At 35.5% G+C, this 23762-nt stretch overlaps 1 protein-coding gene across 1 annotated transcript; it reads left to right on the forward strand.

Annotated features, from left to right (window-relative positions):
• The first annotated feature begins 248 nt into the window (after positions 1-248).
• Positions 249-23511, forward strand: LOC106462315 (mitochondrial pyruvate carrier 2-like). Its single transcript, XM_013922219.2, has 5 exons — positions 249-424; positions 7053-7093; positions 21508-21592; positions 22189-22300; positions 22775-23511. Exons 1-5 carry the CDS (start codon positions 340-342, stop codon positions 22812-22814), a joined length of 363 nt encoding a protein of 120 aa, XP_013777673.1. The 5' UTR covers positions 249-339; the 3' UTR covers positions 22815-23511.
• The last annotated feature ends 251 nt before the right edge of the window (positions 23512-23762 follow it).

Raw genomic sequence — 23762 nt, forward strand, 5'->3', positions numbered from 1 at the left:
AGGGAAGGCAGCTAGTCACCACCACCCACCGCCAACTTTTAAACTACTCTTTTACCAACGAATAGTGGGATTGATCGTCACATTATAACGCCTCCACAGCTGAAAGGGCGAGCATGTTTGGTGTGACGGGGATTCGAACCCGCGACCCGCAGTCTGCGAGTCGAGTTTGATATTGTATAACAACGATATTCTATTTGAAATTAGGAAGTGGAAAAGGAATTTTTTCTTTGTTTATTAATAGGTGGCACTACTTGTTCGTGACCTACAATAAGAGCAAGAAGAACGTAATTTTTTGGGTTTAATTTTTATATACTTAATATATATTGTTATCAATAGAGCATGGCTGCAGTATATCGTAATTTTATTGTGACCCTTGATAAATTTGTGCCACCAAAATTCCAACCTGTATGGAATCATCCTGCTGGTATGTACTTAGCTTGAGTAAGATTAAGAATGCACAACCTGATGGAACTAAAAGTAAAACTAGTGTTCTGCTGAGACTCTTAATGTTTTCGTAAGCTTCATGGTTTAACTGAAGTCTTAAGTAAATTTAACGAAGCGCCATGGCATAAATTTGCCGTTCGACAAATCCGCTGAACATGTTTCGCGTCAGAGACGTGTACCATGCATAATGGTTTTGGCAGATTATGTACATAGTATTACTAATAAATACTATTACGAGTGTTAGTAATTATAATTTGCATATATTTCACCCTAAAAATAAAATAGTAAAGTATGTTTGTTTCAACATTCACTCTAGTCATTCACACTTTAAATTATTTCTTCTAGTGTTAATTATTATAAGTTAACTCTTACTCTTCTTAGTCTTAGAAAATTTGTTGAGTACCACTCAATAACTCAATTCAAAATAATTGGTAAGATCGTTGCTTGTGAAGTTGGTGGAAAAGCTAAGACATGACAGATAATTTGCATAGTGGTAGGAAGTAACAGATAAGCATTATTTCAATGAGGAGAATGTGATTTGTGTGGTCCCTTTGGAGCCTGATTTGATACCTTTGATATTCATTATTTCTGTCAATAATTTGAATAATATTACAAAATTCACTTGTGAAACTAAAATGTCAGGAAGGTATAATGGTGTTAAGAATACTTATTCAAAAAATTTGTTATTCTTGATGAATCGGGTCAGAATATGAAAGATGGTTTTCACTATCGAGAAGTATAAAGCTGTGCATTTGGGGTATAATAATTTAGAAAATACTTCATTCTTTGTGAGGAGAACATTGATGTTGTAGAAGATGATGATAAAACAACCCAAGTCTCCTGGAACTTCTAGGAATCTCTTTGATTTGCATAACACCATCTTGTAACGAGAAAATGGCTGAAAACCTTGTTGTTTTTGTGAACATAATATCAAATAGACAAATTTCAATTGACATATGCATACACACAGCTGGTGGTAAACAAGATTGATTGGTTGGTGCAAACAAGGTAGTTGAAGTTAGTTGGCCAGTCACCTGTACATCAAACATACAAGGTTATCACGATAACAATGGTATCGAGAACTTAATATTTTTGGGTGTCTAAGACTGTGTCCTTGAAATCATTCTCATAAACTGGGCTGCCTGGATAAGTCAGGTGTGGTTGTTTATAAAACTGTAAAACCTTCTGTTGATAATTTAGCAGTGATGCAAAGAGTTAAATATAAACTCAAGGTTTACAAAAAGCTTGAATTTAAAAAACAAGTTTATTTTCACTTTCTATGAGACTGGTAAGACTGATAGTGTATTAAATTTTTCTACCAATGCTATAGGTTAGTTGAACAAATATTTGGTAAATAACCTTTAATTATGGTAAGTGCAAGGTAATGGATTAGGGTCACTAATTTGGACCACACATTTAACATGGATGCAAATTCACTCAATAGGGTATTAGAAGTATCTTGGTATTGCAGTGGATAAGTCACTCAAACCATCGAGGCAATGCTCTGTTGTTAGTAGCAAAGCTAGTAGAATTTTAGGACTTGTGTATAATAAAGCTTGGCAGATAATGGAATTTATTAATAGATTAATGATCAGTCATATTGATCTATTATGTTAAACTAATCAATTATTCTCACATGAGACTTGGATAATTGAAATAATCAAATATAGTAATAATTGAAAATAATTTTTATTAGTTGATTATTTTCATGACATTAATTGATTTAATCATAATTTCACTTAATCAATTATCTTACATGACACTATGTAATCGGTGCTCATAGATAATCAAGTTACTCACCCAGTTCTGTTTTATAGACATATAAATATAAGTCAAATGAGGTAGTTATTACTTTAAACAAATCACTAGTTTGTTCTCACATAGAATACTGTGTACAGTTCTGGTCTCTCTATATCTAAAAAGTAAACTGACTTAGTGGAAAGGATTCAGAGGAAAGCTGCTATGTTGATCCTGGGGATGAAAGGATAATATTATCCAGTAAGGTTAAGATATTTTTAGGAAAGAAGAGTAAGAAGTGATCTTATTAAAGGTTATTTATGCGACTGATAGGATTTCTTTGTGCTATATTTTTTAAGGTAAAAGGATGAGTGAACACAAGTTTAAGAGTTAAAAAAGACAGTCTAAGTTAAGATGGTTTTATTTTGCTAACATGGTGATTGGTTTTTGGAATGTGTTGTCACATTGCCAGTAGTGGAGGCCAATATTTGGAAAGAGCTTAAAAGAAGGATTAATAATTTGCTGAAAAAAGAATGGAATAATTTAAAGTTTTACTTTTTCTCAGGGGTTAATGTGCAGGAACAGCCTTGATGGACCAAATGGTCCCTTGTTGCCCAAATGTTATGTTATGAAGGATATCATGCAACTTTCTTGAAAAAGTACATAGATAGGCTATTAAAATTATATTTAAATAAATAACACAAGGTAAATTCAAACATGTACAATTTTTTCTCTCTTCTCACACTTTTAACATCAGCTCACCGATGCTGGATTTCCTGTTTAGTTCAGGTGCTAAGTTCTTTATGGCTAATGTTTCTTTTCATCTTAACCACTGCTCATTTACAGCCTTTCTGATAATTTGGAATTGTTCAATTTCCACATTTACATTCATGCATTCTTCTTTATGTTGGAAAATGTTTGAGAATTCTGCATACCTTGACACACTATGTTCTTTATGTTTTTAGTTATTATTAGATATAATTCATGCTGAACTTACTCATGAATGAACATGATTTCTTCTATATTCTCCCTCTGAGGGACAGTACATTTTTGATAAAAGTGATATATCGTACATTAACATTTAGAAAGGTGCTCTCCAGAGCATAAGTATACATATGTAGACTTCCTATAACTTATATGTTAATTAAGCCACATCTACGTACAGTCACGGTTCTAGGAGAAGATCAATCTGAAATAAAACCTAGATTGTTCTCTCGATTACCATCATGCTCTAGCATTCCATTGAACCTGAGAAGCTCAATCTGAGGGTGTATCTACAATTTGCGACTGTTCCTGCACTTTAAGCACCAGCGAAGGGTGGAATGAGGAGAAAATCCTGCATCAATGGGTGGCCAGTGATAGTGACAGACTTGAGGAGCTGGGAGTCATTAGTTGTTCATCTGCACATAGGTGGTTTGAGTGTGTTGGTCATGGATTGACAACAGAGTGGTAATAATCCAAGGTCCTGTTCAAGCAACCAGGCAGCCCTATTAAGGGATGGCTCTGCCTGCCATGGATAGGGATGCCCCAATAAAAGGAGGGATAATAATAGTCTGCTTAACCCAACTTGGCAGGGCTACTACACCCAGAGGGCCTCAAACTTTGTGGTTGAGAAAAGCATATGAAAATGACACTCGAACTTGCAACTTGGAATGTCAGAATGCTCTTAGATTGAAAAAATAATTGCAGACCTGAATGAAGTACTTCCATAGTTGGTAAGGAATTATATAGACACAGTATTGACATTGCTGTGCTCCAAGAAACACAGTTTAAAGGAACAGGGGAACTATAGGAAAAAAACTACACCTTCTTTTGGTCTGGCATGGGTGGCAAAGGGAGAAGTGATGCTGGAGTAGGATTTGCAGTAACCATTCATATAGTCAAACAAGTGGAATCTTCCCTGCTTGTATCTCTGAAAGGCTGATGAAGTTACAAGTCCCACTGTCCAAGAACTGTTTTATCACCATCATGTCAACATATGTACCAACAAGGACAAACAAAACTTGCATAAAAGAAGAGTTCTGTTGCTGGTAGTGACAGACTTTTATTCCTTGGAGACTTCAATGCTCATGTTGGTTCAGATCATTAAACTTGGAATCGCGTATTAGGTAACTTTGCACTGAGCTAGATTTGGCAATAACAAACACATTTTTCAAATTCTTTAAAAAATGGTATTACAGTTGGTGTCACCCACATTTCCAACAATGGACTCTCCTTGACTACGTTCTAACACGAAGTCTGGACCTTGCGGATGTCATGTCTACACAAGCCTTACACAGACCAAACACATATCCTCACAATATGTAGACTAAATATTGCTCCCATTTGGTATAAAAAAACAGACAGCTGCCTCTTGGAAACTGAACATATAGAAATGATTGGATCCCATTTTCAGAGAGAGAAATTTGCAACCAAAATCTCTGAAGATTTTGAAACAAATGAATCCTAAGCAGCTCAGTCGATCCCAATGATTTCAAAACCATTATATATGACAGAGCCATTGCAGAAATTGGTTTCTACAATAAGAGGCATGCCAATTGGTTCTACAAAAATAGTGATAACATTCAAGTTGAGAAAAACAAAGCTAGAGAAGCCTATTAGATGGCAGGCACACTAAACAATCCACTAAGTGATGGAATGCAGCTAAAGCAAACCTCCAAAAACATCTACACAAACTTCAAGATCAATGGTGGCTACAAAAGGCAGAGGAGATACAGTCCTTAGCTGACAAACACGTTTGAAGGTGGTATATGGACCAAAGTGTGGAGTAACTGTTCCACTCAAGAGTTTTGATGGTTCCCAACTGCTTACAAACAAGGTTGATATCTTGCAGAGATGGAAAGAACATGTTGATACTTTGCTTAACAAGACCTCAGTGATTCATGATGCAGTCCTGGATCAGGTGCCACAATTACCAATTGATGCAATGCTCGACCACCCACCAACTCTGGAAGAACTTGTGAAGGCAATGAAAATTATTAAATCTAGAAAAACACAGGGCTTGGATGGTCTACCTGCCCAAATTTTCAAACATGGAGGACTAGTATTAAAATAGAATTTTTGTACCTTATTGAACAATGTTGACAAGAGTTCAAGAATGCCGTAATTGTAAAAATCTGCAAATGTAAAGGGGATCAACATGACTGTGGAAATTACTGAGATATTTTGCTCCTATCAATTGCAGGAAAAATTCTGGCCAAAATACCACTTCAACGGCTACAAACAATCTCCAAACATGTACTGCAAGAAAGCCAATGAAGTTTTCAAGTGAACAGAAGCACGACCGATATAATCTTCTCCTTGTGGCAAATTCAGGGAAAATGTATCGAACAAAACATGCCACTGTATGCCATGTTTGTCGATTTCACCAAAGCATTTAACAGTATAGTAAGAGAAATGCTATAGGTGCTGCTCAGTAAAGTTCGCTGTCTGGAGAAGTTTGTTACATTTATTCACAAATTTTATGATGGCATGAATGGACAGGTATCACGCGGGGGTGCTACATCAAAAGCATTCCCAATAGTGTATTTTCACACAAGGTTGCGTATTGGCTCGCACATTATTCACTCTGTTTCTAGCTGCTATTCTGGATTGTGCATCTGCTAATCTTGCTGAGGGAATGTAAATCCACATGAAAATTGATGGTGGTCTTTTCAATCTCGTAAGACTGAGGGCTCGCACTAAGACTATTGAAATCTGAGTCAGAGAATAGATGTTTGCTGATGATGTGGTATTTGTATCAAATTTGATAGATGGTCTGTAGACCATTCTAGATCACTTTTCCAAAGCATCCACTGCTTTCAGGTTAATGAATAACATTAAAAAGACCAAAGTCCTTCATCGGCCATCACTGTGTAGAGCCAACTGTTCTTTTCTCTGGTGACAAGCTAAAAGTCACTAACTAGATTACTTACTTTAGCGGTACAGTTATTAATGGCAACAACATTGATGCAGAGCTTGACTGCAGGATCCAAGTGGCATCTGCCTCTTTCTGATGATTATATGAAAGGGTCTGGAAACAGTATGGCAAACAACCAAAAACCAAGTGCAAATTATATCAAGCTGTAGTACTGAGCTCCCTACTATATTCAGCAGAGACTTATGCTATACACTCTATCATTGTCATACTAAGAGATTGTCCGGCGTACAGCTCAATCACTCCTGAATATATCTTGGGAAGATCAAATCACTAACGAGGAGGTCTTGAATCATGCCGATATGCCCAGCTTAGAAGCTGTGCTTGTAAAAAGACAATTGTGCCAGGCTGGTCATGTGGTGCATATGCCAGAACATAGACTTCTAAAGACTCTACTTTATGAAGAACTTTCCTCTGGCCAGTGGTGGAAAGGTGGACCAAAGCTGCATTACAAAGATGTAATGAACCATCACTTGATCACAGCTGATATACCTACTAGTCAATGATCATGCCAAATGGTGCAAATCCATCAAGGACAGTTTGAAGGGTGCACACCAAAAGTGGGTGAAGGTCTCACAGGATCATGGCACTCAGAGACACAATTTTTCGATTATCAAAGGACTGCTGATGATGAATCAAAATGCACCTTGGTGGCTCAGCGGTTAGCGTAAAGACTTATAATGCTAAGAATCAGGATATGGTATCCACCACAGGCGCAGTGCAGATAGCCCATTGTGTTGCTTTGAACTTAGAAACAAACAGGCTGATCAGAAAGTGGTTATTTGTAAGATTTATTGATGTTCTTTGTGCTTTGACCCATGCTATTAGGTTAGACTGATTTGTAATTGTTTTTAATGAAGTTCTGTATCTTTATAGTTATGCAATTTGTAAGGTTAAATAGTACAGCTAACTAAAGAACTGTTGCCTATGTTTTCACTTTATCTCTTACATATAGGTCCAAAAACCATTTTTTTCTGGGCTCCAGCATTCAAATGGGTAAGTAAATATTCTGTTGTTTGTTTTTGAAGAAAAAATATCGGTGATATGCCCACTGTATGAGAATTGTTATTGTGATATATTTCTACCTTGTATTGTAGCTGCTAAAGCTATAAATGTACATATTTTATTGTAAAATTAAATACAAACTAAGTTATATACTCTGCTATTAGCCCAACTGAGCCATAGACCCATCTGGTTTATGTACTGATAGTAGTCGAGTTGTAATAACCTGTATTTTTGAGAATATAGTCCTCATTCTTGCTGTGTTATAATGTGTATTACCAAAGTACAGTTTTCTCAAATGAGTTGCATTACAACCTATATTATTGGTATTACAGTACCATCATAGTATGTACCCGAGCTCTTTCGAAAGGTGGACCTTTCTTCTTCAGGGGCAAACTTGGACTAAATTCCTAGTTCCCAATAAGTGATTCATGGGTCACAAAAGGCTCCTGAAATCCTGACTTGGAACTCACAGCATCACTTTATAGAAAAAAAAAATGTTTGAGAAAAGTTTAGTGCAGAGGTTTTGCTTGCATTCAGTGATAACTTTCACTGTCTGTTAGGTTCTATAGGACCACGATTCTTTACAGTAGGTGCCTGTGGCTTGTTGGTGATAAATTTGAACAATAAACGTACAGTACACCATCCAATTGCTTCAGAATAATATATTAAAAACAAGTCAAGCATATGTACAAAAATTTGTTATACTATTGTTTATCACAACTGTATCCAGAGCTTTAAATAATTGTCTCCTTATCATCAGAGTCCACACAGTTGGGTTCAATTACTTTAGAACACCCTTTAACAAGACAAATGATTCTCCTCCATTCTGTTATTATAATATGAGCTGTGAAACTCAATTCAGAAATTCCCCTATTATAACTAAACTTACTTGCACTAACTTGGTTGCCTATATAGGCCTCAGTCGGCAATATATTGTTACGACAGTGGAAGTCATGTGCCACTGGAAGCATGCGCACTGTAGTTTCTAGAAGGATCATGACTGTTCCTGGCAACTCTAGTCTTTTCTACGCACCCTCTATTTTAGTATATAAGCCGGCAAATAAAGCAGAGGGAGATATATTGAGACAGATAATCGAGTCAAGTCGTAAGTAAAGTGCGTGAATCATTGTGAATTATAGCGTGTTTTTAAGGTAAAGGACTGTGGAAATTAAGTGTATTGCAAAGTTGTATTGAGAAAGAATAAACTAGTTTTATTAAAGAAAGGACTTGTATCGCTGAAGTTCTTCAGAAAGAATTTTTACGGGAAATTAACAAACGAACAAAGACATAACAATATATATATATATGATGTTATGATGTAACAATACTCACTTAAAGCAATGAGAAAATTTCAGAAGGTTCAAGTAACGTGATGTCAATTCACAACAATTGAACTACACAACAAATGATTCATAACCAGTTACGTAACCAAACTTGCCATAACTATCACTTCTAAAAATAACTTGCTTTAATGCTTCACAACATAAACTAAATAATACTCTTGTATTAAACTTAAAATGAACAGTTGTGTATATCTAACACTGTCACACTTAGAGATATACAACTCTCTTAGTGCTGGGTTTATTTTTAGAAACAGATAGATTATAATGTCATACTGACAATACAATGTCGTCATACCAGCTAGATCGTATCTGTTATTAACACAAGAATGTCATTGTGTGAGCTACATTATAATTTGTATTACTGACAACACAGTGTCATGATCTGTATGCTCTATATAGATTATAATCTCTGTTATTGACATTATAATGTCATCAGGTGAACAAGATTATAACCTGTAATACTGAGTTTTCTAACAACACAATACAGTTGCACTCCATGTGCTGTATGTAGATAATAATGTTATACTGACAATATAGTATCATCACATGAAATAGATTATAACCTGTATTACTAACCAGGCTTCTAATAAAATATTCACTACCAATACAAAGAATAATTAGTACAACTTTTCCCCATCCTTTTACTTCACCATAAAACAAACCACACTACTTGGTCAGACTTCTTCATTATATGAACTACTCCAAATGTTTACAGTACACTATTAAATAATAGTTATGCCCATGGATTTATCTAATTTACTAGAGTGCTTGTCTGTATTTAATGTTTCTAATATTCAAGTCTCTGTTTTGGATAAATTGTCCAAGTAATCTCTTCATATTAATAAAGATTTCAACACCCCTCGATCATATCTCCCTGTTGTTCTTGTTTTTTAAGAAAATATGTTTCAGGCTTCTACTAGATTCTTTTAAATAGACAGATGACTTACCAATTTGTTTAGAAATAAAACTTACTGATGTACCAAATAAGTGAAATTACCTCATATATTATTTACGTTTACTCTCATTATAGTTCCTAAATTCTGTTCAGTATTGTGCAAATCAATGGCAGTCTTGACTTAAAAATCCTCTATTGACCAAATCATCATTCATATATACTTGTATGTATTACATAACACTTATTAGATATATATTAGAAATTATTTGAGAAACTTCTACTCCTTAGTAAATGTTGGATAGTTGATCAAATCTGGGAAATGGTGTCAACATCTAAGAATTTGAGTTTGTGATCAGTAAGTTTCCAAATGAAACTGGAGATCATACATTTCAAATAAATTAATAGGAAATAAGATACTATATTATAAGCAACATTCATTAAAATTATGATGTGCTAAATACTTTGATAACAATATAACAAATTAAAAGTCAAATGTATCTTAAAATTCATATCTTCTACCTAAAACCTGAAAGTAATCAAGTAGTAGTTAGACCAGTCAGGGCCATATTAAGCTTGTGGGAGCCTTGGGTAACTATGAACAAGAAACCTTTTTTCATTGGAAAACATGGACATAAGAGGAGGTTTTATACATGATACCACTAGTAAAGTCATTTATTGGTGAAATAGAGCACAAACTAACATACAGAATTGAAAAATCTAACTAATGTATTCATGATATTAAAATTAAAAGTAACACAGGATAAACAATATTAATCAAGACAAACACATATTAAATTCATCATGCATTCATTTAATATATTTTCTTTTCATTTTAATATTTGAAAACAAAGAAAGAATATGATCAATGTTCAATGATTATAAAATTTCACATTCAAGGGAAATAATAGACAGATTCACCATTCTTGAATGTTCCATGGTGTTTCATAAATTATTTTTAATTAATTTCAGTTTTGAGAATGATCTCTCACTGCTACAATTGGAAATCATTAAGGAGAGAGAGAGATTCTCAAAGTAATTTCCACATTAGGAAAAATATCTTTGTCTTTAATTACTTCGCTATACATGTAGGTGTCACTTACATTGTCCGTACCCTTCTCTTCTATTATTGCTTTAAATTGAACCAACTCATTACCCAGGCCATCATCGATATCTGATTCATAAATTCATACTAGCTTCAAAGCTGTCAAGTGAATATGGTGCAGTTCCATCTCTAAAAGTTGCTTGAGAAACCCAAATCGATCGCTCAATTCTGCATAAGCATTTGAGAATTCATCAAGTTTAATGTATATAAAACTGTTGACTCAAAAAGCATCCTTTGATGTCAGCTCAGCCTCTGGTAATTGACCATAATCTAGTGGGACGAAAGAAATGTTAGGCTGACATCTGTGTATCTTTTGCTCAAATTCATTTGGATGTGAGAGCTCGATTCTGTAATTTAAAAACTCTTCGAAATGATCATGTAAGGATTGGATAAATTTTGATATTGAATTGAGAAGAGTTATGGCAGTGTTGAAATCAGTGTACTCATTTTGTAGACTTTTACTTGTTTGATTGAAATGGTTAAGAATGGAATGCCAGAATCATGTGTAAGCTCCTATTTCCAATATGCACATCGTTTTGAAAAGTGAATGTGTAGTATATCTAGTCTCAACTTTTTGCTTATCATCAGAACTGTCTAACACATCTGCTATCTCATCATAGCCCTTGTATAATGCTCTTTTGGCATCTGCATGAGCTGACCAATGCATATTACCCAATTTTTTGGATACAAACAAGATTTTAGGCTTGAGAGCATTCATCAATAAAGTGAATAGTGAAGTAGAACTTGGGAAAAATACGTACAGTTGTTGTACAAATTCAAAATATGCTACCATAGGACAACAACTATTAATTGCAGCCTGTCCAACAAGGTGAAGTTAATGAGCAGTCAGTGGTACAAACAATGCTAGTGGATAATTATAATTAACTGCATGCCCTTGTATTTTCCACTAATGTTGTATGCGTTGGCATATGATTGACCTCAGGAATTCTGGATATCAATGCCAACATCATTGAGAAATTCAAACAACATAAGACCTGATCTTGTCCACTGGGACCAATATTGTTTAAGAAGGTGACAAAACGTTCTACCAGTGTTTCACCTTCAGTGTATCACAAAACACAAGTGAGTTGATTGATATCACTGGAACCAGGAATAGAGTATACAGATACTGAAAAATACTTTGACTCCTTCAAACAACCTACAATAGGTTCCAGGACATGTTTCCCCAATAAAGACAATTATCTCATGACATGTAGTAGAATTTGCATGAACCCACCCTTAATTTGCATGTTTCCAAACATGCTAAAAATGAATCGTATTTTGTAAGCAATGCCGTAAAAACCAAGGAAATTCCCATTGTTTGTTGAGTACATTATCTCATCCAGTCCTCAGAATGCAAGGCATTGCTGTGCAAGAAAACTTATAACACTAATACTTCTCTTTAGAACCTGGCACTGGTAGGATTGAATTTCACGTGATGCTTAGCTAATTTCTTATCAATACAGCCTGATGCATCAGCTCATTTCACCAGCAGTACAATGTTCTCTCAGAATATTTTTGAACATTCATGCTGCTCTAGTTTGTGAGTAGAATGTTTCCAGTCTCCATATCCAGCTGTAGCTAAATTTCTGAAACCATTGAAAATCTCGCAGGGTCCATCTATGTTAGCAATAGTCATTGGACCTTTCTCAGCCCAGTATCCAACCACCTTTCTGATATTCTCTCGTGTCATAATCCTATGTCATGAAGAACATCATTCTGATTTCTTTCATTTATACTGACTTTATCTGAAGATTTGTGGATGCAACTATCTTCCTTCTCAACCATCTCTATGGTTTCTGATTGTTCGTTGAGTTCTGAACAAAACTGCTCAGCTGTGTCACAGGCACAACTTATGGTTATGAAGTAATGACTGAACAGTCGGCTGATGCAAAAAATTATATCTTCCTAGAATTCAGTACATCACTTACTTCATGATCTTGCTTTTCTTGGGTAGCTCTGAAATCTATGTGACTTATGTCTATCCTCACTCATATCCATTATTAACTGATGTACGAAAAGTGTAATTGGTTTCAATTGTAACTCAAACAGCAAAAATGCATTATTTTTCACAATATTTAATAAGAAGAAAATGAACATAAATAAACCTTTCAAACTCACTGGTGTAGTTGTTAGCTAAGAATCAAAATAAATATACTTAGCTTAATAAATATTGAAGTGTGTGTGTATTTATCTTAGTTGCTATAGTACTAACAAGGCGTACGAGAGGTTTTAGGTTTGATTCTGATCCCGGGACAAAAAAGTTCTCACATTGTCACATCAAGAGCTGTGTGAATAACTTGATCAGTAAATATAATGGATTGTCAATGAGCCTTGATTAAATGTCACATAAAATAATCAACTAACTGAAATTAGTATTTCTGATTATTACTGTTTTCAATTATTAAAACTACCCGAGTATTCATGTAATGACTCATGAAAATAATAAAAAAAATGAAAATTAGCATTTGTGATTATTACTATTTTCTATTATTTCAACTATCCAAGTAATGGAAATATTATCTCCTACTACTTCCATTAGGCAGAAAGGTGACACATCCTCTATGTGCATTAATCCTCATGAGCATTGGCACATGAACATAAGCTTTCTTTTCTTAGCACTACTTTTCTTTAGACATGTTTTGTCATAATATTCACTGAAATATTTGTGCTTACTGTTTTAATCTGTTGTTACTATTGGTTGTATAGTTTTCTTTTCTTAATTTTCTTGATCACCTGAAAGAAGGATACTAAATATTAAACTTATCAATTAGAACTTTCATTTGAATTATCGTCAGTTTGATTTTTTTTCATAATCAACTTTGTACATTTTGGGACACATACCATTGTTTGTTCCCATTGCCTTAGAAAGCCTATGCACCACTGGCATACCTGACTCATTTTCTTTCTAACTGATAACATAGAGAAAAATTCTACTACCACAACATCATTTTTGTTGTTATGCATTTGTTTTCCTATGTTTCTAACATCTCCTGAGGTTTTAAACAGTCCTTAACAGGAGTCATCCAATGTTGTAATGGCAACTGGAGACAATCTGACTGTAATTAATATTACCACCATTATACAACACTGAATTAGTTTCTTTCTTATCTCAGATCCACAATTCACAAAAGTTTGCTTCTATTACTACAGCTGAGCCTGCCTCTTCTTGTAAATGTTTCACCATTGTTATTTTTGCACCTGGTTTTACTTCTCATGCCCTCTTCCCATTGTGGATTAGATAGCCACACTTTCATCCTTCTCTGCTTGGGTTCCATAGTTCTTCAGTATCTTTTGCTGAATTTCAAGATCCCTTGTTGCATCAGCAGCCTTAGCCTGATACCCTTTTTTTTCTGATTAGGGATCTCCTTTTTTTTCTTATTTCTCTTTCTCTCTACATACTGAGCTTCATCTCTTACTCAATTTCGTTGTTCATTCTCTTGTTTCATTTTCATTTGGAGACTTTCCATTATGACTCTTTCAGCTTTACTGGGGCAACTTGCACATACCCATTTTCCATATTGACCTCATTTTTCTTCCATTTGTCCTAGTTTTCTTTGTTTCTGAGGTGCCCTTTGTTTGGTTATCTTACTCTCTGACTTCTGTGTCCCTCAATCTCCTTTGTAGGAACATCTGTCTTCATCTTTTTGTTGTGACATGTTTTTTTTGGGGATATTTCTTATATGATGGTATCTTGAACTAATGCAGCTCTTCTGTAGTCATCTCTGTTCACTTGCCAGGGACCAGGTGGCTCCATCAAGTTTCTCAGGACATTGAGCCTTATGGGGTCATCCTCGTTACTGTTCCTTATCCTCTTGTTATAATTCATAGTTCCCGTTCTTTGAGAGCTGACTGTCATAGGTCTTGGAAGCTATTTTTTCTGGAGTCACCCATCTCCTCTGGTCCTGTGGGAGATATGCTTTCCCACTTTGTTCCCTGTTAGGTTCTCTTTGCTACAGTCTGTAGGGATTTTTCCTGTATTTCTACTTACCACCTCATTATTTTCGTATGTCATTGGAAAATTCCTCAACCCCACTCTGAGGTATAACTTCCATGTTTTTATCATTCCCACAAAGGTGAAAGGTTGTTGGCCACATATCAGTCTGTCCCACTTGATCCAACTTTGGTCTTTCCTCTTTTTCTCTATAAGCAGTTTCTAACTGTCTTATGGATAGTCTCCCTGGTAGTGGATGACTGATTTAAGGTCTCAGACAATTTCTCCACATCCTAATATGTCTGTCCACCTTGTGCTTTCTTTAGTTCATCTTCAATGGTTGAATATTTGATTCTCAGTCCTTCCCTTTGAGTTGGCTATGGCCCTATTTTTTCTTCATTTGAACCATTGGGTAGCATTCTTGGAGCCTATCATTCCACTCTATGGACATTTAGCCTTACTTGCCCCTTTCAGTATGGCTTCCTCTGTTCTGACCTCCTTTGTCCTTCAGAAGTCATCTTGTTTGGCATGACTGGTTTGGCTCTCCATTTCAATCTAAACCCCCACCCTGTATTTCCTTTACTTAGGAGGCCTTTCACTTTGTATGTAGGACCTTACCCAGACTCGCAATTTCTTGGAGCCTTCCAGGGCTCCGAAGTCAGTCTATGAGATTCTTTTGCATATGTCTGTGGATTTCCATATCTGTAGTGAGTGTAGCATGGGTGGCACTTTGTGTTGGCTTTGTGCTTGACTTCAACCAATTCCAACCACACCTTTCCACTACCTCAGTTCTGATGCGGGAACAATTCTCAATGCGTGATTCATTTCTGGCATCTGGTCTCCAGTGGTGAGGTTTCTCTGTCTCTTCATCCTTGAGCTGGTGGCTACTTGCCATCATCTTCTGTTTCATCTGTCTGGTCTTCATATTATGATCCATTCAGAAACCTTTGTTGTGTTTACCTTCCTCCAAGAGTGAGGTACTCACTCTCAGGACTTCTATGTTCCTGGCTATGGACTTTCTCTTTTGGGCCAATATAACTACATTCAGTTGTCCATCTATCATATCTCCAAAGCTTCATCCCTGGTGGTGGATCAACTATCTTGACTAGGCTTGTACCATGCCCACATAATGGTTTCTCCATCCTCTGGTGTTTTCAGTGCATTTCTTCCCAACATCTTGTCTTTCCACCTCCACTTCACTTTTTACTTCCAGTCATTTTGTATCCAATTCCAGACTCTACAGCTCTGGCTGAGGATGTTCTGCATCTAGTATGGTTCAACTTCCCTTTACACTATTGAGATATATTTCTTCCCCTTTTCCCTTGCAGAAGCCATCATTCAATTTTGTCTTCACTTCCTCAGCCACAGGGACAAGTTCATCTTCTTCCTAGTTTGAGTAGCTAGAGAGTGTGATTGGATGTTTACTCTCTCACAGTTTGTCTCCTTTGTTTTGTATGATCTATTCATTATTGTATCTCTAGTACTGCCCCTTTACCTAAGACAGCATTAGATGTGTGCCTGCCCTCACACGTGGCTTACTTCTGCTGTCTTTCATTGCAGTAACTTGTTGCACTGTCTCTCAGTGTGGAACTTATTTCCAGATGATTGTGCCTGGTGACAATGGTTCATGCATCTCTAGGGTTCCTTATTGGTGGTGCAATGCCACTGTTAGGAGACAGAATGGTAAAAACCCTTTGTTTGGGAAGTAGGCCTGAAGTGTTACCTGGTAGTGTCATATATAATACCTTACTATATTATAAACCATGTCATTTCTGGTGGTTAGGTCTAGTTGGATGGGTCTTGGGTTCGCCTTGGTATACAGGCCTGAGATGCTACTTCTTGCACCTGATTTTTGTGATGAATATCCTACATATATCTCCAATATGGAGTCGCCTGACTTATGGCCCTAGTTACACAACACATTCATTCTCAGCTATCTATCTGTGAGATAATAGATGGTTCAGTAATCTGCCCACATTAGTGACACATTAGCTCACAGCAAAAGATTCTTATGAAAATATTTTTTGCTCTATTACCTCTATTGGGCAAAAGATATGAATGTGGTCTCACAAGGCTAGCCCCCTGCATTGTGGATTTCATGTTATGTGGACTTTCCCTTTCTGACACTGTTTTAAGAAAGAAGCCCCTCTTTGTAATTCTCTGTACTGGTCCCTTCAATGTGGGATTTTAGCTCTTTATGGTGTATAGAGGTGTGTGACATTTCTGAAGTTAACATTTCCTTTATCTGAGAATGTATTTCAGATAGATACGTACCATTTCCCACCCTTCTCCTCGCTTCTGGTGCAGTTAGTTTGCCTTGTCAAGAAATAAGCCTATGTTTGTGGGCTAGTGTTCATGGGGATCACTGCTCATAGAGGATGTGTTGCCCTTATACACCTTGTATACATTTTATGATTTGAAAACTCTAAGAATATATTTTTTTAGTTCAAGCATCCCACCTTCAGGCACCTATCATGTCTGTAATATTTGAACACATTTTTGTCTTTAACATGGGGTTCTAACGAAACTTTTGGAGTCACTTGTTAGCAAAAATTTATTAAACATTATGCAAGTTAACAGAAAATGGGATCCCACACACATTGTGTGAGTATGTGAACAACTATTTGCAACTTTCTTTGCAATATGGTACAAAACTTCTATCCTTACCTCAGCATCCCACCTGGGGTTGTGTCTTCCTTCCTCAGTGAGCTTTGCCCTTTCAGAATAGACAGTCTGCATATTCTGATTTCGGCCTTCGTATCCAGGCGCAGCTGGCTGAATTGGGTCTCTCATTGGATGACGTTGCTGTTTCCAATGGTCAGCCTATCCCACCATGGCTTATTACCATCCCCACCTATGACCTTTCTTTGAGTCATCTGAGGAAGGAGGATACTTCCGATTGGAAGTACCATCTTCTCTTTGTCAAACATCTTTTGAACCACTCTTCTGTTCCTGTTACTATGGATGGCTCAAAATCATGTGACTCTGTGGGCTCTGCCATGGCATGTTGTGGCTTGGTGGTTGCTCGCAGAATCCCCTCTACAGTTTCTGTGTTCACTACCGAGATGTATGCCATTTCTCTTGCCCTGGAACATGTAGAAGCTATGCAATTTACACTGTCTCCCTTAGCTCTCTACCAGCCCTAGAATTGTTTAAAGTTAGTTCTCATCCTGTTGTCGTTGACATTCTACAACGACTGGCTAACTTTTCACTGTCTTGTGTTTCAGTCCAATGTTTCTGGATACCTGGCCATGTCAGTATTCATGGGAACGAGTTTGCTGTCACTGTAACTAACTCTGTCGGCTCTGCCGCTGCCACAGCCTTGCCTGTTCCATTTATGGACTATGGTCCTGTAATCAAGGAATGGCTTCACACCAGTTGGCAGTCGGCTTGGGGTGAGCAGTTTCATAACTAGCTTTTTTAGATTAAACCTGCTGTTGTTGTTTGGCCATCTAGTTTCCATAAGGATCGGAAGGAGGAAGTTGTTTTGGCTAGGCTACGCATTGGTCACAGTTTTTAGCTCATTATTTTCTTTTATTTAGGACTGATCCACCAATGTGTGGCCTTTGTGACACTTAAGTAACAATAGCCCACATTTTATTGTCATAGCATCATTACGACCATGAGTGACGGCACCATTTTAGACGTACTTTCTACGGGTTTACCCCTGAAGTTGGACTTTCTCATTGGTGATGAAGACACTGTCCAACTTGATCATGTTTTTACCTTTTTATGGGCCATTGGCCTTTTTTAAGTATATTTAAGCTTTTTTACCAGCTTTTTTGACATTGTTTAGATTTTAACTTTACTTCTTTTTACTTTTTACCAGAGTTTTATCTTTACACCAGTGGTTTGGTGCAGATAGCCACATTACTTTGTGTCAGTAACCAACTAACCAACCATGTTTACAGATGTAGAGCATTAATTTACCAGAATTATTAAAACCTTGAAATTGAACAAAGAAAGATGAAGTGGGCAACAGTTGCCTAGTTCAACGTGAAAGTCTTGTAGGATGAAGCTACATAAGTTGCACTTTTATAAAATATTATCAATAGGAAACTATGAAGAATACTAATTTTATTGTTATATCTCTATCTGTAGTGTAAAGAATTGGCAAGAAATTAATGAAAAACATCATGAGTATATAAAAAAATTGTTTTTAGTTGCTTTTGATTCTATATGACTTGCCCTTGTTAACTGTTGTGTACACAAATAGGTAAATAATAGTACTATTGAATGGTAACAAAGCTTAACAAACAGATTTGTTAGCTAGAATAAAATAGTCGAAAAGAAATGTTGAGGCGTGTTTAATTTGCTGAAATTCTCTCTCCTAAAACTAAAATTATTTTTCAGCTGAAAATACTTATATGGAATTTAATTTTCATCTTATTAACACGTTAACTGCCGACTAAGAGTATACCTAGGTATTGGTTGTATCAGATTCTGCCACTACGAGTGTACTTGTAGGAAAGATTATACTATTGTATAGTAAACAGAAAATTCTCGCTTCATAGATAATGCAGCAAACAATCAGCTGGCAGTTTGGGGAACATAAATCTGTGTAATAATCATAATCAAATTTGTGTTGTTTCATTATTTGTGCTATTGAAATTCACTAAACATGATATCTCCACAAAGCTCTCTTCAACACAACTAAGTCTTACTAAGAGATGGTTACAATGGGAAAATAAATTATTATAACTGAAATAGGTTTATTTTACATGATCCATAGAATTGTTTGATCAGGTCTGAATCAATAAGCAATTGATAATCAGTAAACATTTTCAAATTTTATGATTTTATTCTTTCATGTTTCATGAACTAACAAGTTCTCCCATCATAACCAAATGACAAAAAATAATGTCCAATAAATGATTATAAATGTCTCTTTATCTTCTTGTTTGTCTGTCCATTATTGGGGCACACAATACAGGGAATACATTGCAAATGTAGTTGGTTTATTGTCTCCTACCAGCCTTTGTGCAGACACAACATGGTTTGGTTGGCTTCTTATTCTTTTCCGTGGATGACAAACATGTTAGGTAGTGTTAGTAATGGAATTGGGGGTGCACGTTGCCCCTGGCCATGAAGATCCCCAGATGGTATTATTTAGCAGATGAATTATGACACGTTCATGACAATTCAACAGTTTCATTTGCTGCCCCTTATTTTCATTGTTCAGTATGTGGGTGTTCAGAATAAATATCTGAATAATGTGAAGTGCAATCTTCTTGTACCATCGTTTTGTCTCACATAGAGCTGGGTAATACAACAACATCTAGTCAGATCTGTCATCCCGGACATGCCATTGATGTAATCGTAGATAATATTGGGTTTCTTCAAAATGTTATTATTGCGATTCACAACATAAACTATCTCCATTCTTGCATGTTGCTTATTGTGAGTACTTCCCATTTATCCTTCCATTTACAAACTACCACTGAATCTGACCACTTCCATTCATGTTTCCCCTTCTTAAATTTTTTCTTTGGATTTTCTTTACAGTGAAACTGGAGTTTTTCACAACTGTGGGTTGATCGCTCAGTCTGTTTTTTCACCAGACTCACAGAAATGTAATGATTTAATTATCTGTATACACGATATGACCTTTGTCCAGGTAATCATCTAACAGATCAAGTACAATAGCTGCAGCCTGTCCCAAGCCAGCATCATAATCAAGGTCAGTTCCAGAGTATATGTGAATTTTCAGCACCAAACCTCAAGATTCACATAGTTCCTAGAGTTTGATTCCATATTTGTGGCATTTATTTTAGATATACTATTGAAACAAGACTCTGCCACGCTAAAGTACCATGGACTCATCAATGCACAAATCCTTTCTTGAATTGTAAATATGGATCATTTCAATAATGAAATGATCCAGAGAAAGTCATACCTTATACAAATGATCATCACAAGTTTGGGAATTTTTTGTGAAATGCCAAAAATATAAGAGAATTTGGAAGCAGTTGTGACTCATAACCACTAAAAAATTATGTATTGTACAGAATACCAAGATAGGTAGGTTGTTTGGACAGCAAGAAATTTTTGCATTTCTTTTGCATCTGTGTCCTTCCAGTATTTTAGTCGTAATTCTCTTCTCTATGGTTGCTGTTGATTTTGTCCGTCACATATTAATTTGTTTCTTTGACCATGATATCTGGTAATTTCAGGGTCAGGAGTAAGTCAGTATGATCACCAGGTGAAGCATCTTGTAACTGAAGCCCAGAGTTTTCAATGAAAGTGAAATTGGGTGGATCTTACACAACATTTAACCAGTTATGCAATAGGACAGCAGGGTTCACATCATGAACTGGTGTAGCAGAACCATGTCCACCACCTCTCTGTGACCACATGGTCCTCTAGTATGGATGCCATGAACTCTAGGTCTTCCATGTGCTGCTGGTACTGCATTGTCATCATTGGAAAAATATGAGTCTGACGAAACCTTTAGGTCACCACCATCACTAGACTGCTATCATCAGTCTGCATTTCAATCTGAACATCACTATCATTTGAGAGCATTGCTTATAGAGAGGTAAAATTTGAGTATAAAGTATATGCACAGGCAATTTCAAAAGTGAAGATGTCTTTATGCCTTGGATACCTATCATTCCAACTGACACAGCCTTTGAATTCAAGAGACTTCAATTCCCATTCAACTAAACTTTGCAGTGTCCATTAACAAAGCTGAAGGACAATCTTTAGAGGTGGTTGGACTAAATTTGACAACTCCTTGTTTTTCTCATGGGCAGCTTTATATTGGATGCTCTCGTGTAGGTAATGAAAAACATTTGTATTACTTTTTACCAGAAGGCAAGACCAGGAACATTGTTTACAAAGAGGCTCTTTGATGTAGTTATTTCATTATTAGTATTAGTGTATGTATGTGTTATATCAAACATGTTTTTGTACTTATTTCCTTTTTTGTTGTCATTTCTTAATTTTTTCCCCAGAGCAATGCCGGGTACATCTGCTAGTATACTATAAGAGTTGGCAGTCAATGTGTTAATCCAAGCTGATTTGGAAAATGTGTGTGGTTTTTGCAGTAATTACTAAAATGCAACTGATTCAAATGATTTTTTTTTTAGCAGGTCTGAAACATATCACTCATTGGTGATTTCATTATAGGCTCTTGTGATAGCGGGAATTGGAGATATTGCTCGACCAGCTGAGAAATTGAGTGTATCCCAGTCATCAGCCTTGGCTGCTACAGGTATGTTGTACCAAATAAAAACCTATTAGCCTTGGCTCTCACAAATAAAATATAACATGTAAAGTATCAACTTTTATCTTCTGCAGGTTCATTTAAGTTGTAAAGAATAAAAGACAGACCTTAGTTGCCATAGGTAAGTTGTAATGTAAAATCTCAGCCTTGATTGTACAGGTAAATTGTAAAACACTGGCAATTGGCTGCCACAAGTAAGTTGTAACATCTGAAACATTTTGTCAAACTTTCTTCTCCTTTCAGATACATAACTTTGCAAATTTGCTTAGTTTCTGAATAAAGGTGTTCAATTCAAAATGCTGAAAATAAAAAGTGTAGATGAAGCTTCTGAGTGTGAGCATATGCTACTGAACACCATTTTATACATTACAAAGAAAAATATGCTTCTTTAAATTTTGTAAATTGTTTTGCTTTGCCGCTCCTGAAGAACAAATAATTGTTCAGTTGACATAACATAGTTTTTATTATAATAGGGCCACAAACAAATGTTTAACAATCATTGACTGTCTGATGTGGATGATTTTATTGATTTCTTTTTCTCTGTTATGTTAATACTATTTAAACACTAAGTCTTTATCATACAGGAATAATCTGGTCTCGTTACTCAATGGTCATTATACCTAAGAACTGGAACCTCTTAAGTGTCAATATTTTTGTTGCTCTGACTGGAATTTACCAACTCTCCCGGATCTACATGTGAGTAGGATGTTTATTACACCTTTGTGTACATACAGCTTAAAATACAGTGGGAATGAAACTGTAATGAAGACAAACACATTAGAATTTTTTATTAATTTTTTTAGATTACTGAATATGTGATTTTTACTGAATTGATGGTACTTAAGCTTTGTAAACAATCCACTTTTTACTCATAGCTTGTACATCTATACCTGTCTGTTGGTTATTATAACTGTTTCAGAATTTAGAAACATTTATTTACTTGTTTGTTACAAAAATAGTTGTTGTTTCTCATTAATTAATTAACTAATTTGTTTATTATTTATATAGTTTATTCATTACATATTTTTGCCTTTTTTGGGGGGGGGGGCTTAACTACTGGCATCCAATATAAAACACGGGTACATGCAAGTTATTTTTATGTTTTTGAATAAGAGAGAAACTTGTGAAGCTGGAACTTATTTTTATAAGTATGATTTACTTTATCTGCAGGTACCATAGTTCACAGCAAAAGCAAGCAAACCAGGAATAAACCAGAACTTCTGCAGAATACTGTAGTAATCTTGAATTTTATGGTACAAAATATTTAGTCAGTGTAAATATAATAATGAATGAACTGCACCATTGTGCTTATTCAATTGTAGTTTGATTCTGTTAATCAACAGGCTTTCCTTTATAAAGAGTAGTAGAGAACAATTTAAAATTCTTGCTAATGCAAATAATGAACAGGAACTGCATGTAAAGCAATGTTGATTAACAGAATCAAACCAGGATTGAATGAGCAAAATCATGCAGTACCCTTATTATTAAATCTATAATGTGTTAGTATTTGTTATAGTCAACATAGGTATCATGGATTATTGAGATTTTTATAATACAAAACAAATTCTTAAAAGAATGTTAAGAATAAATGGTTTTAAAAACAGATTTTCTCATTTAAAAACTGTATTTAAGTTGTTAATTCAATTGTTTGCAGCAATGCCATTGTTTTTTTATAGTCATCAGTTTATAAAAGCAAGGGTGGCTAAGACTAAAGTGTGGTAGTTAAATACTGTTTTTCTTGAGTATTTTGTAAACTAGCTGGAAACTGCTCAAACTTCCATTTTTTGTTTTGAAAACAAAGTTGTTATTTTAAGATTGCCATATTTAGTTTAATTCCATGCTCAAATTCTGTTTATTCTTAATGAAATGTATTTTGTTTAGATAAATAAAAGACAGGTTCAAATCTATATAGTGTGTTTATTCTTATATAGATACAATATAAAATGTGTGAAATACAAGTGACGAGAAATGTGTAAATGGTGAATAGAAACATGCTAATATTGTAACATCAAAATTAATAGTCAGTCTGTATAATTAGATGTACAACAGGGTTAATAATTTAAGAACTAAAATCCATCAATTTTTGATCATTCAGTATCTGTATTTGCGTGTTCTGTTCAAAAATGTAAGTAATCAGTTAAGCATTTTCATCTGTCAT

Source organism: Limulus polyphemus, unplaced genomic scaffold (genome assembly GCF_000517525.1).
Source record: "Limulus polyphemus unplaced genomic scaffold, Limulus_polyphemus-2.1.2 Scaffold1140, whole genome shotgun sequence".
In the NCBI taxonomy this organism is placed as follows: Eukaryota; Metazoa; Arthropoda; class Merostomata; order Xiphosura; family Limulidae; genus Limulus; species Limulus polyphemus.

Bases quoted from the DNA above. Each gene is read 5' to 3' on its own strand.
- LOC106462315 (XM_013922219.2), top strand. From the start codon at position 340: ATGGCTGCAGTATATCGTAATTTTATTGTGACCCTTGATAAATTTGTG. The intron at 425-7,052 runs GTATGTACTTAG...TCTTACATATAG, and splicing joins TGTATGGAATCATCCTGCTG to GTCCAAAAACCATTTTTTTC. The intron at 21,593-22,188 runs GTATGTTGTACC...TTTATCATACAG, and splicing joins ATCAGCCTTGGCTGCTACAG to GAATAATCTGGTCTCGTTAC.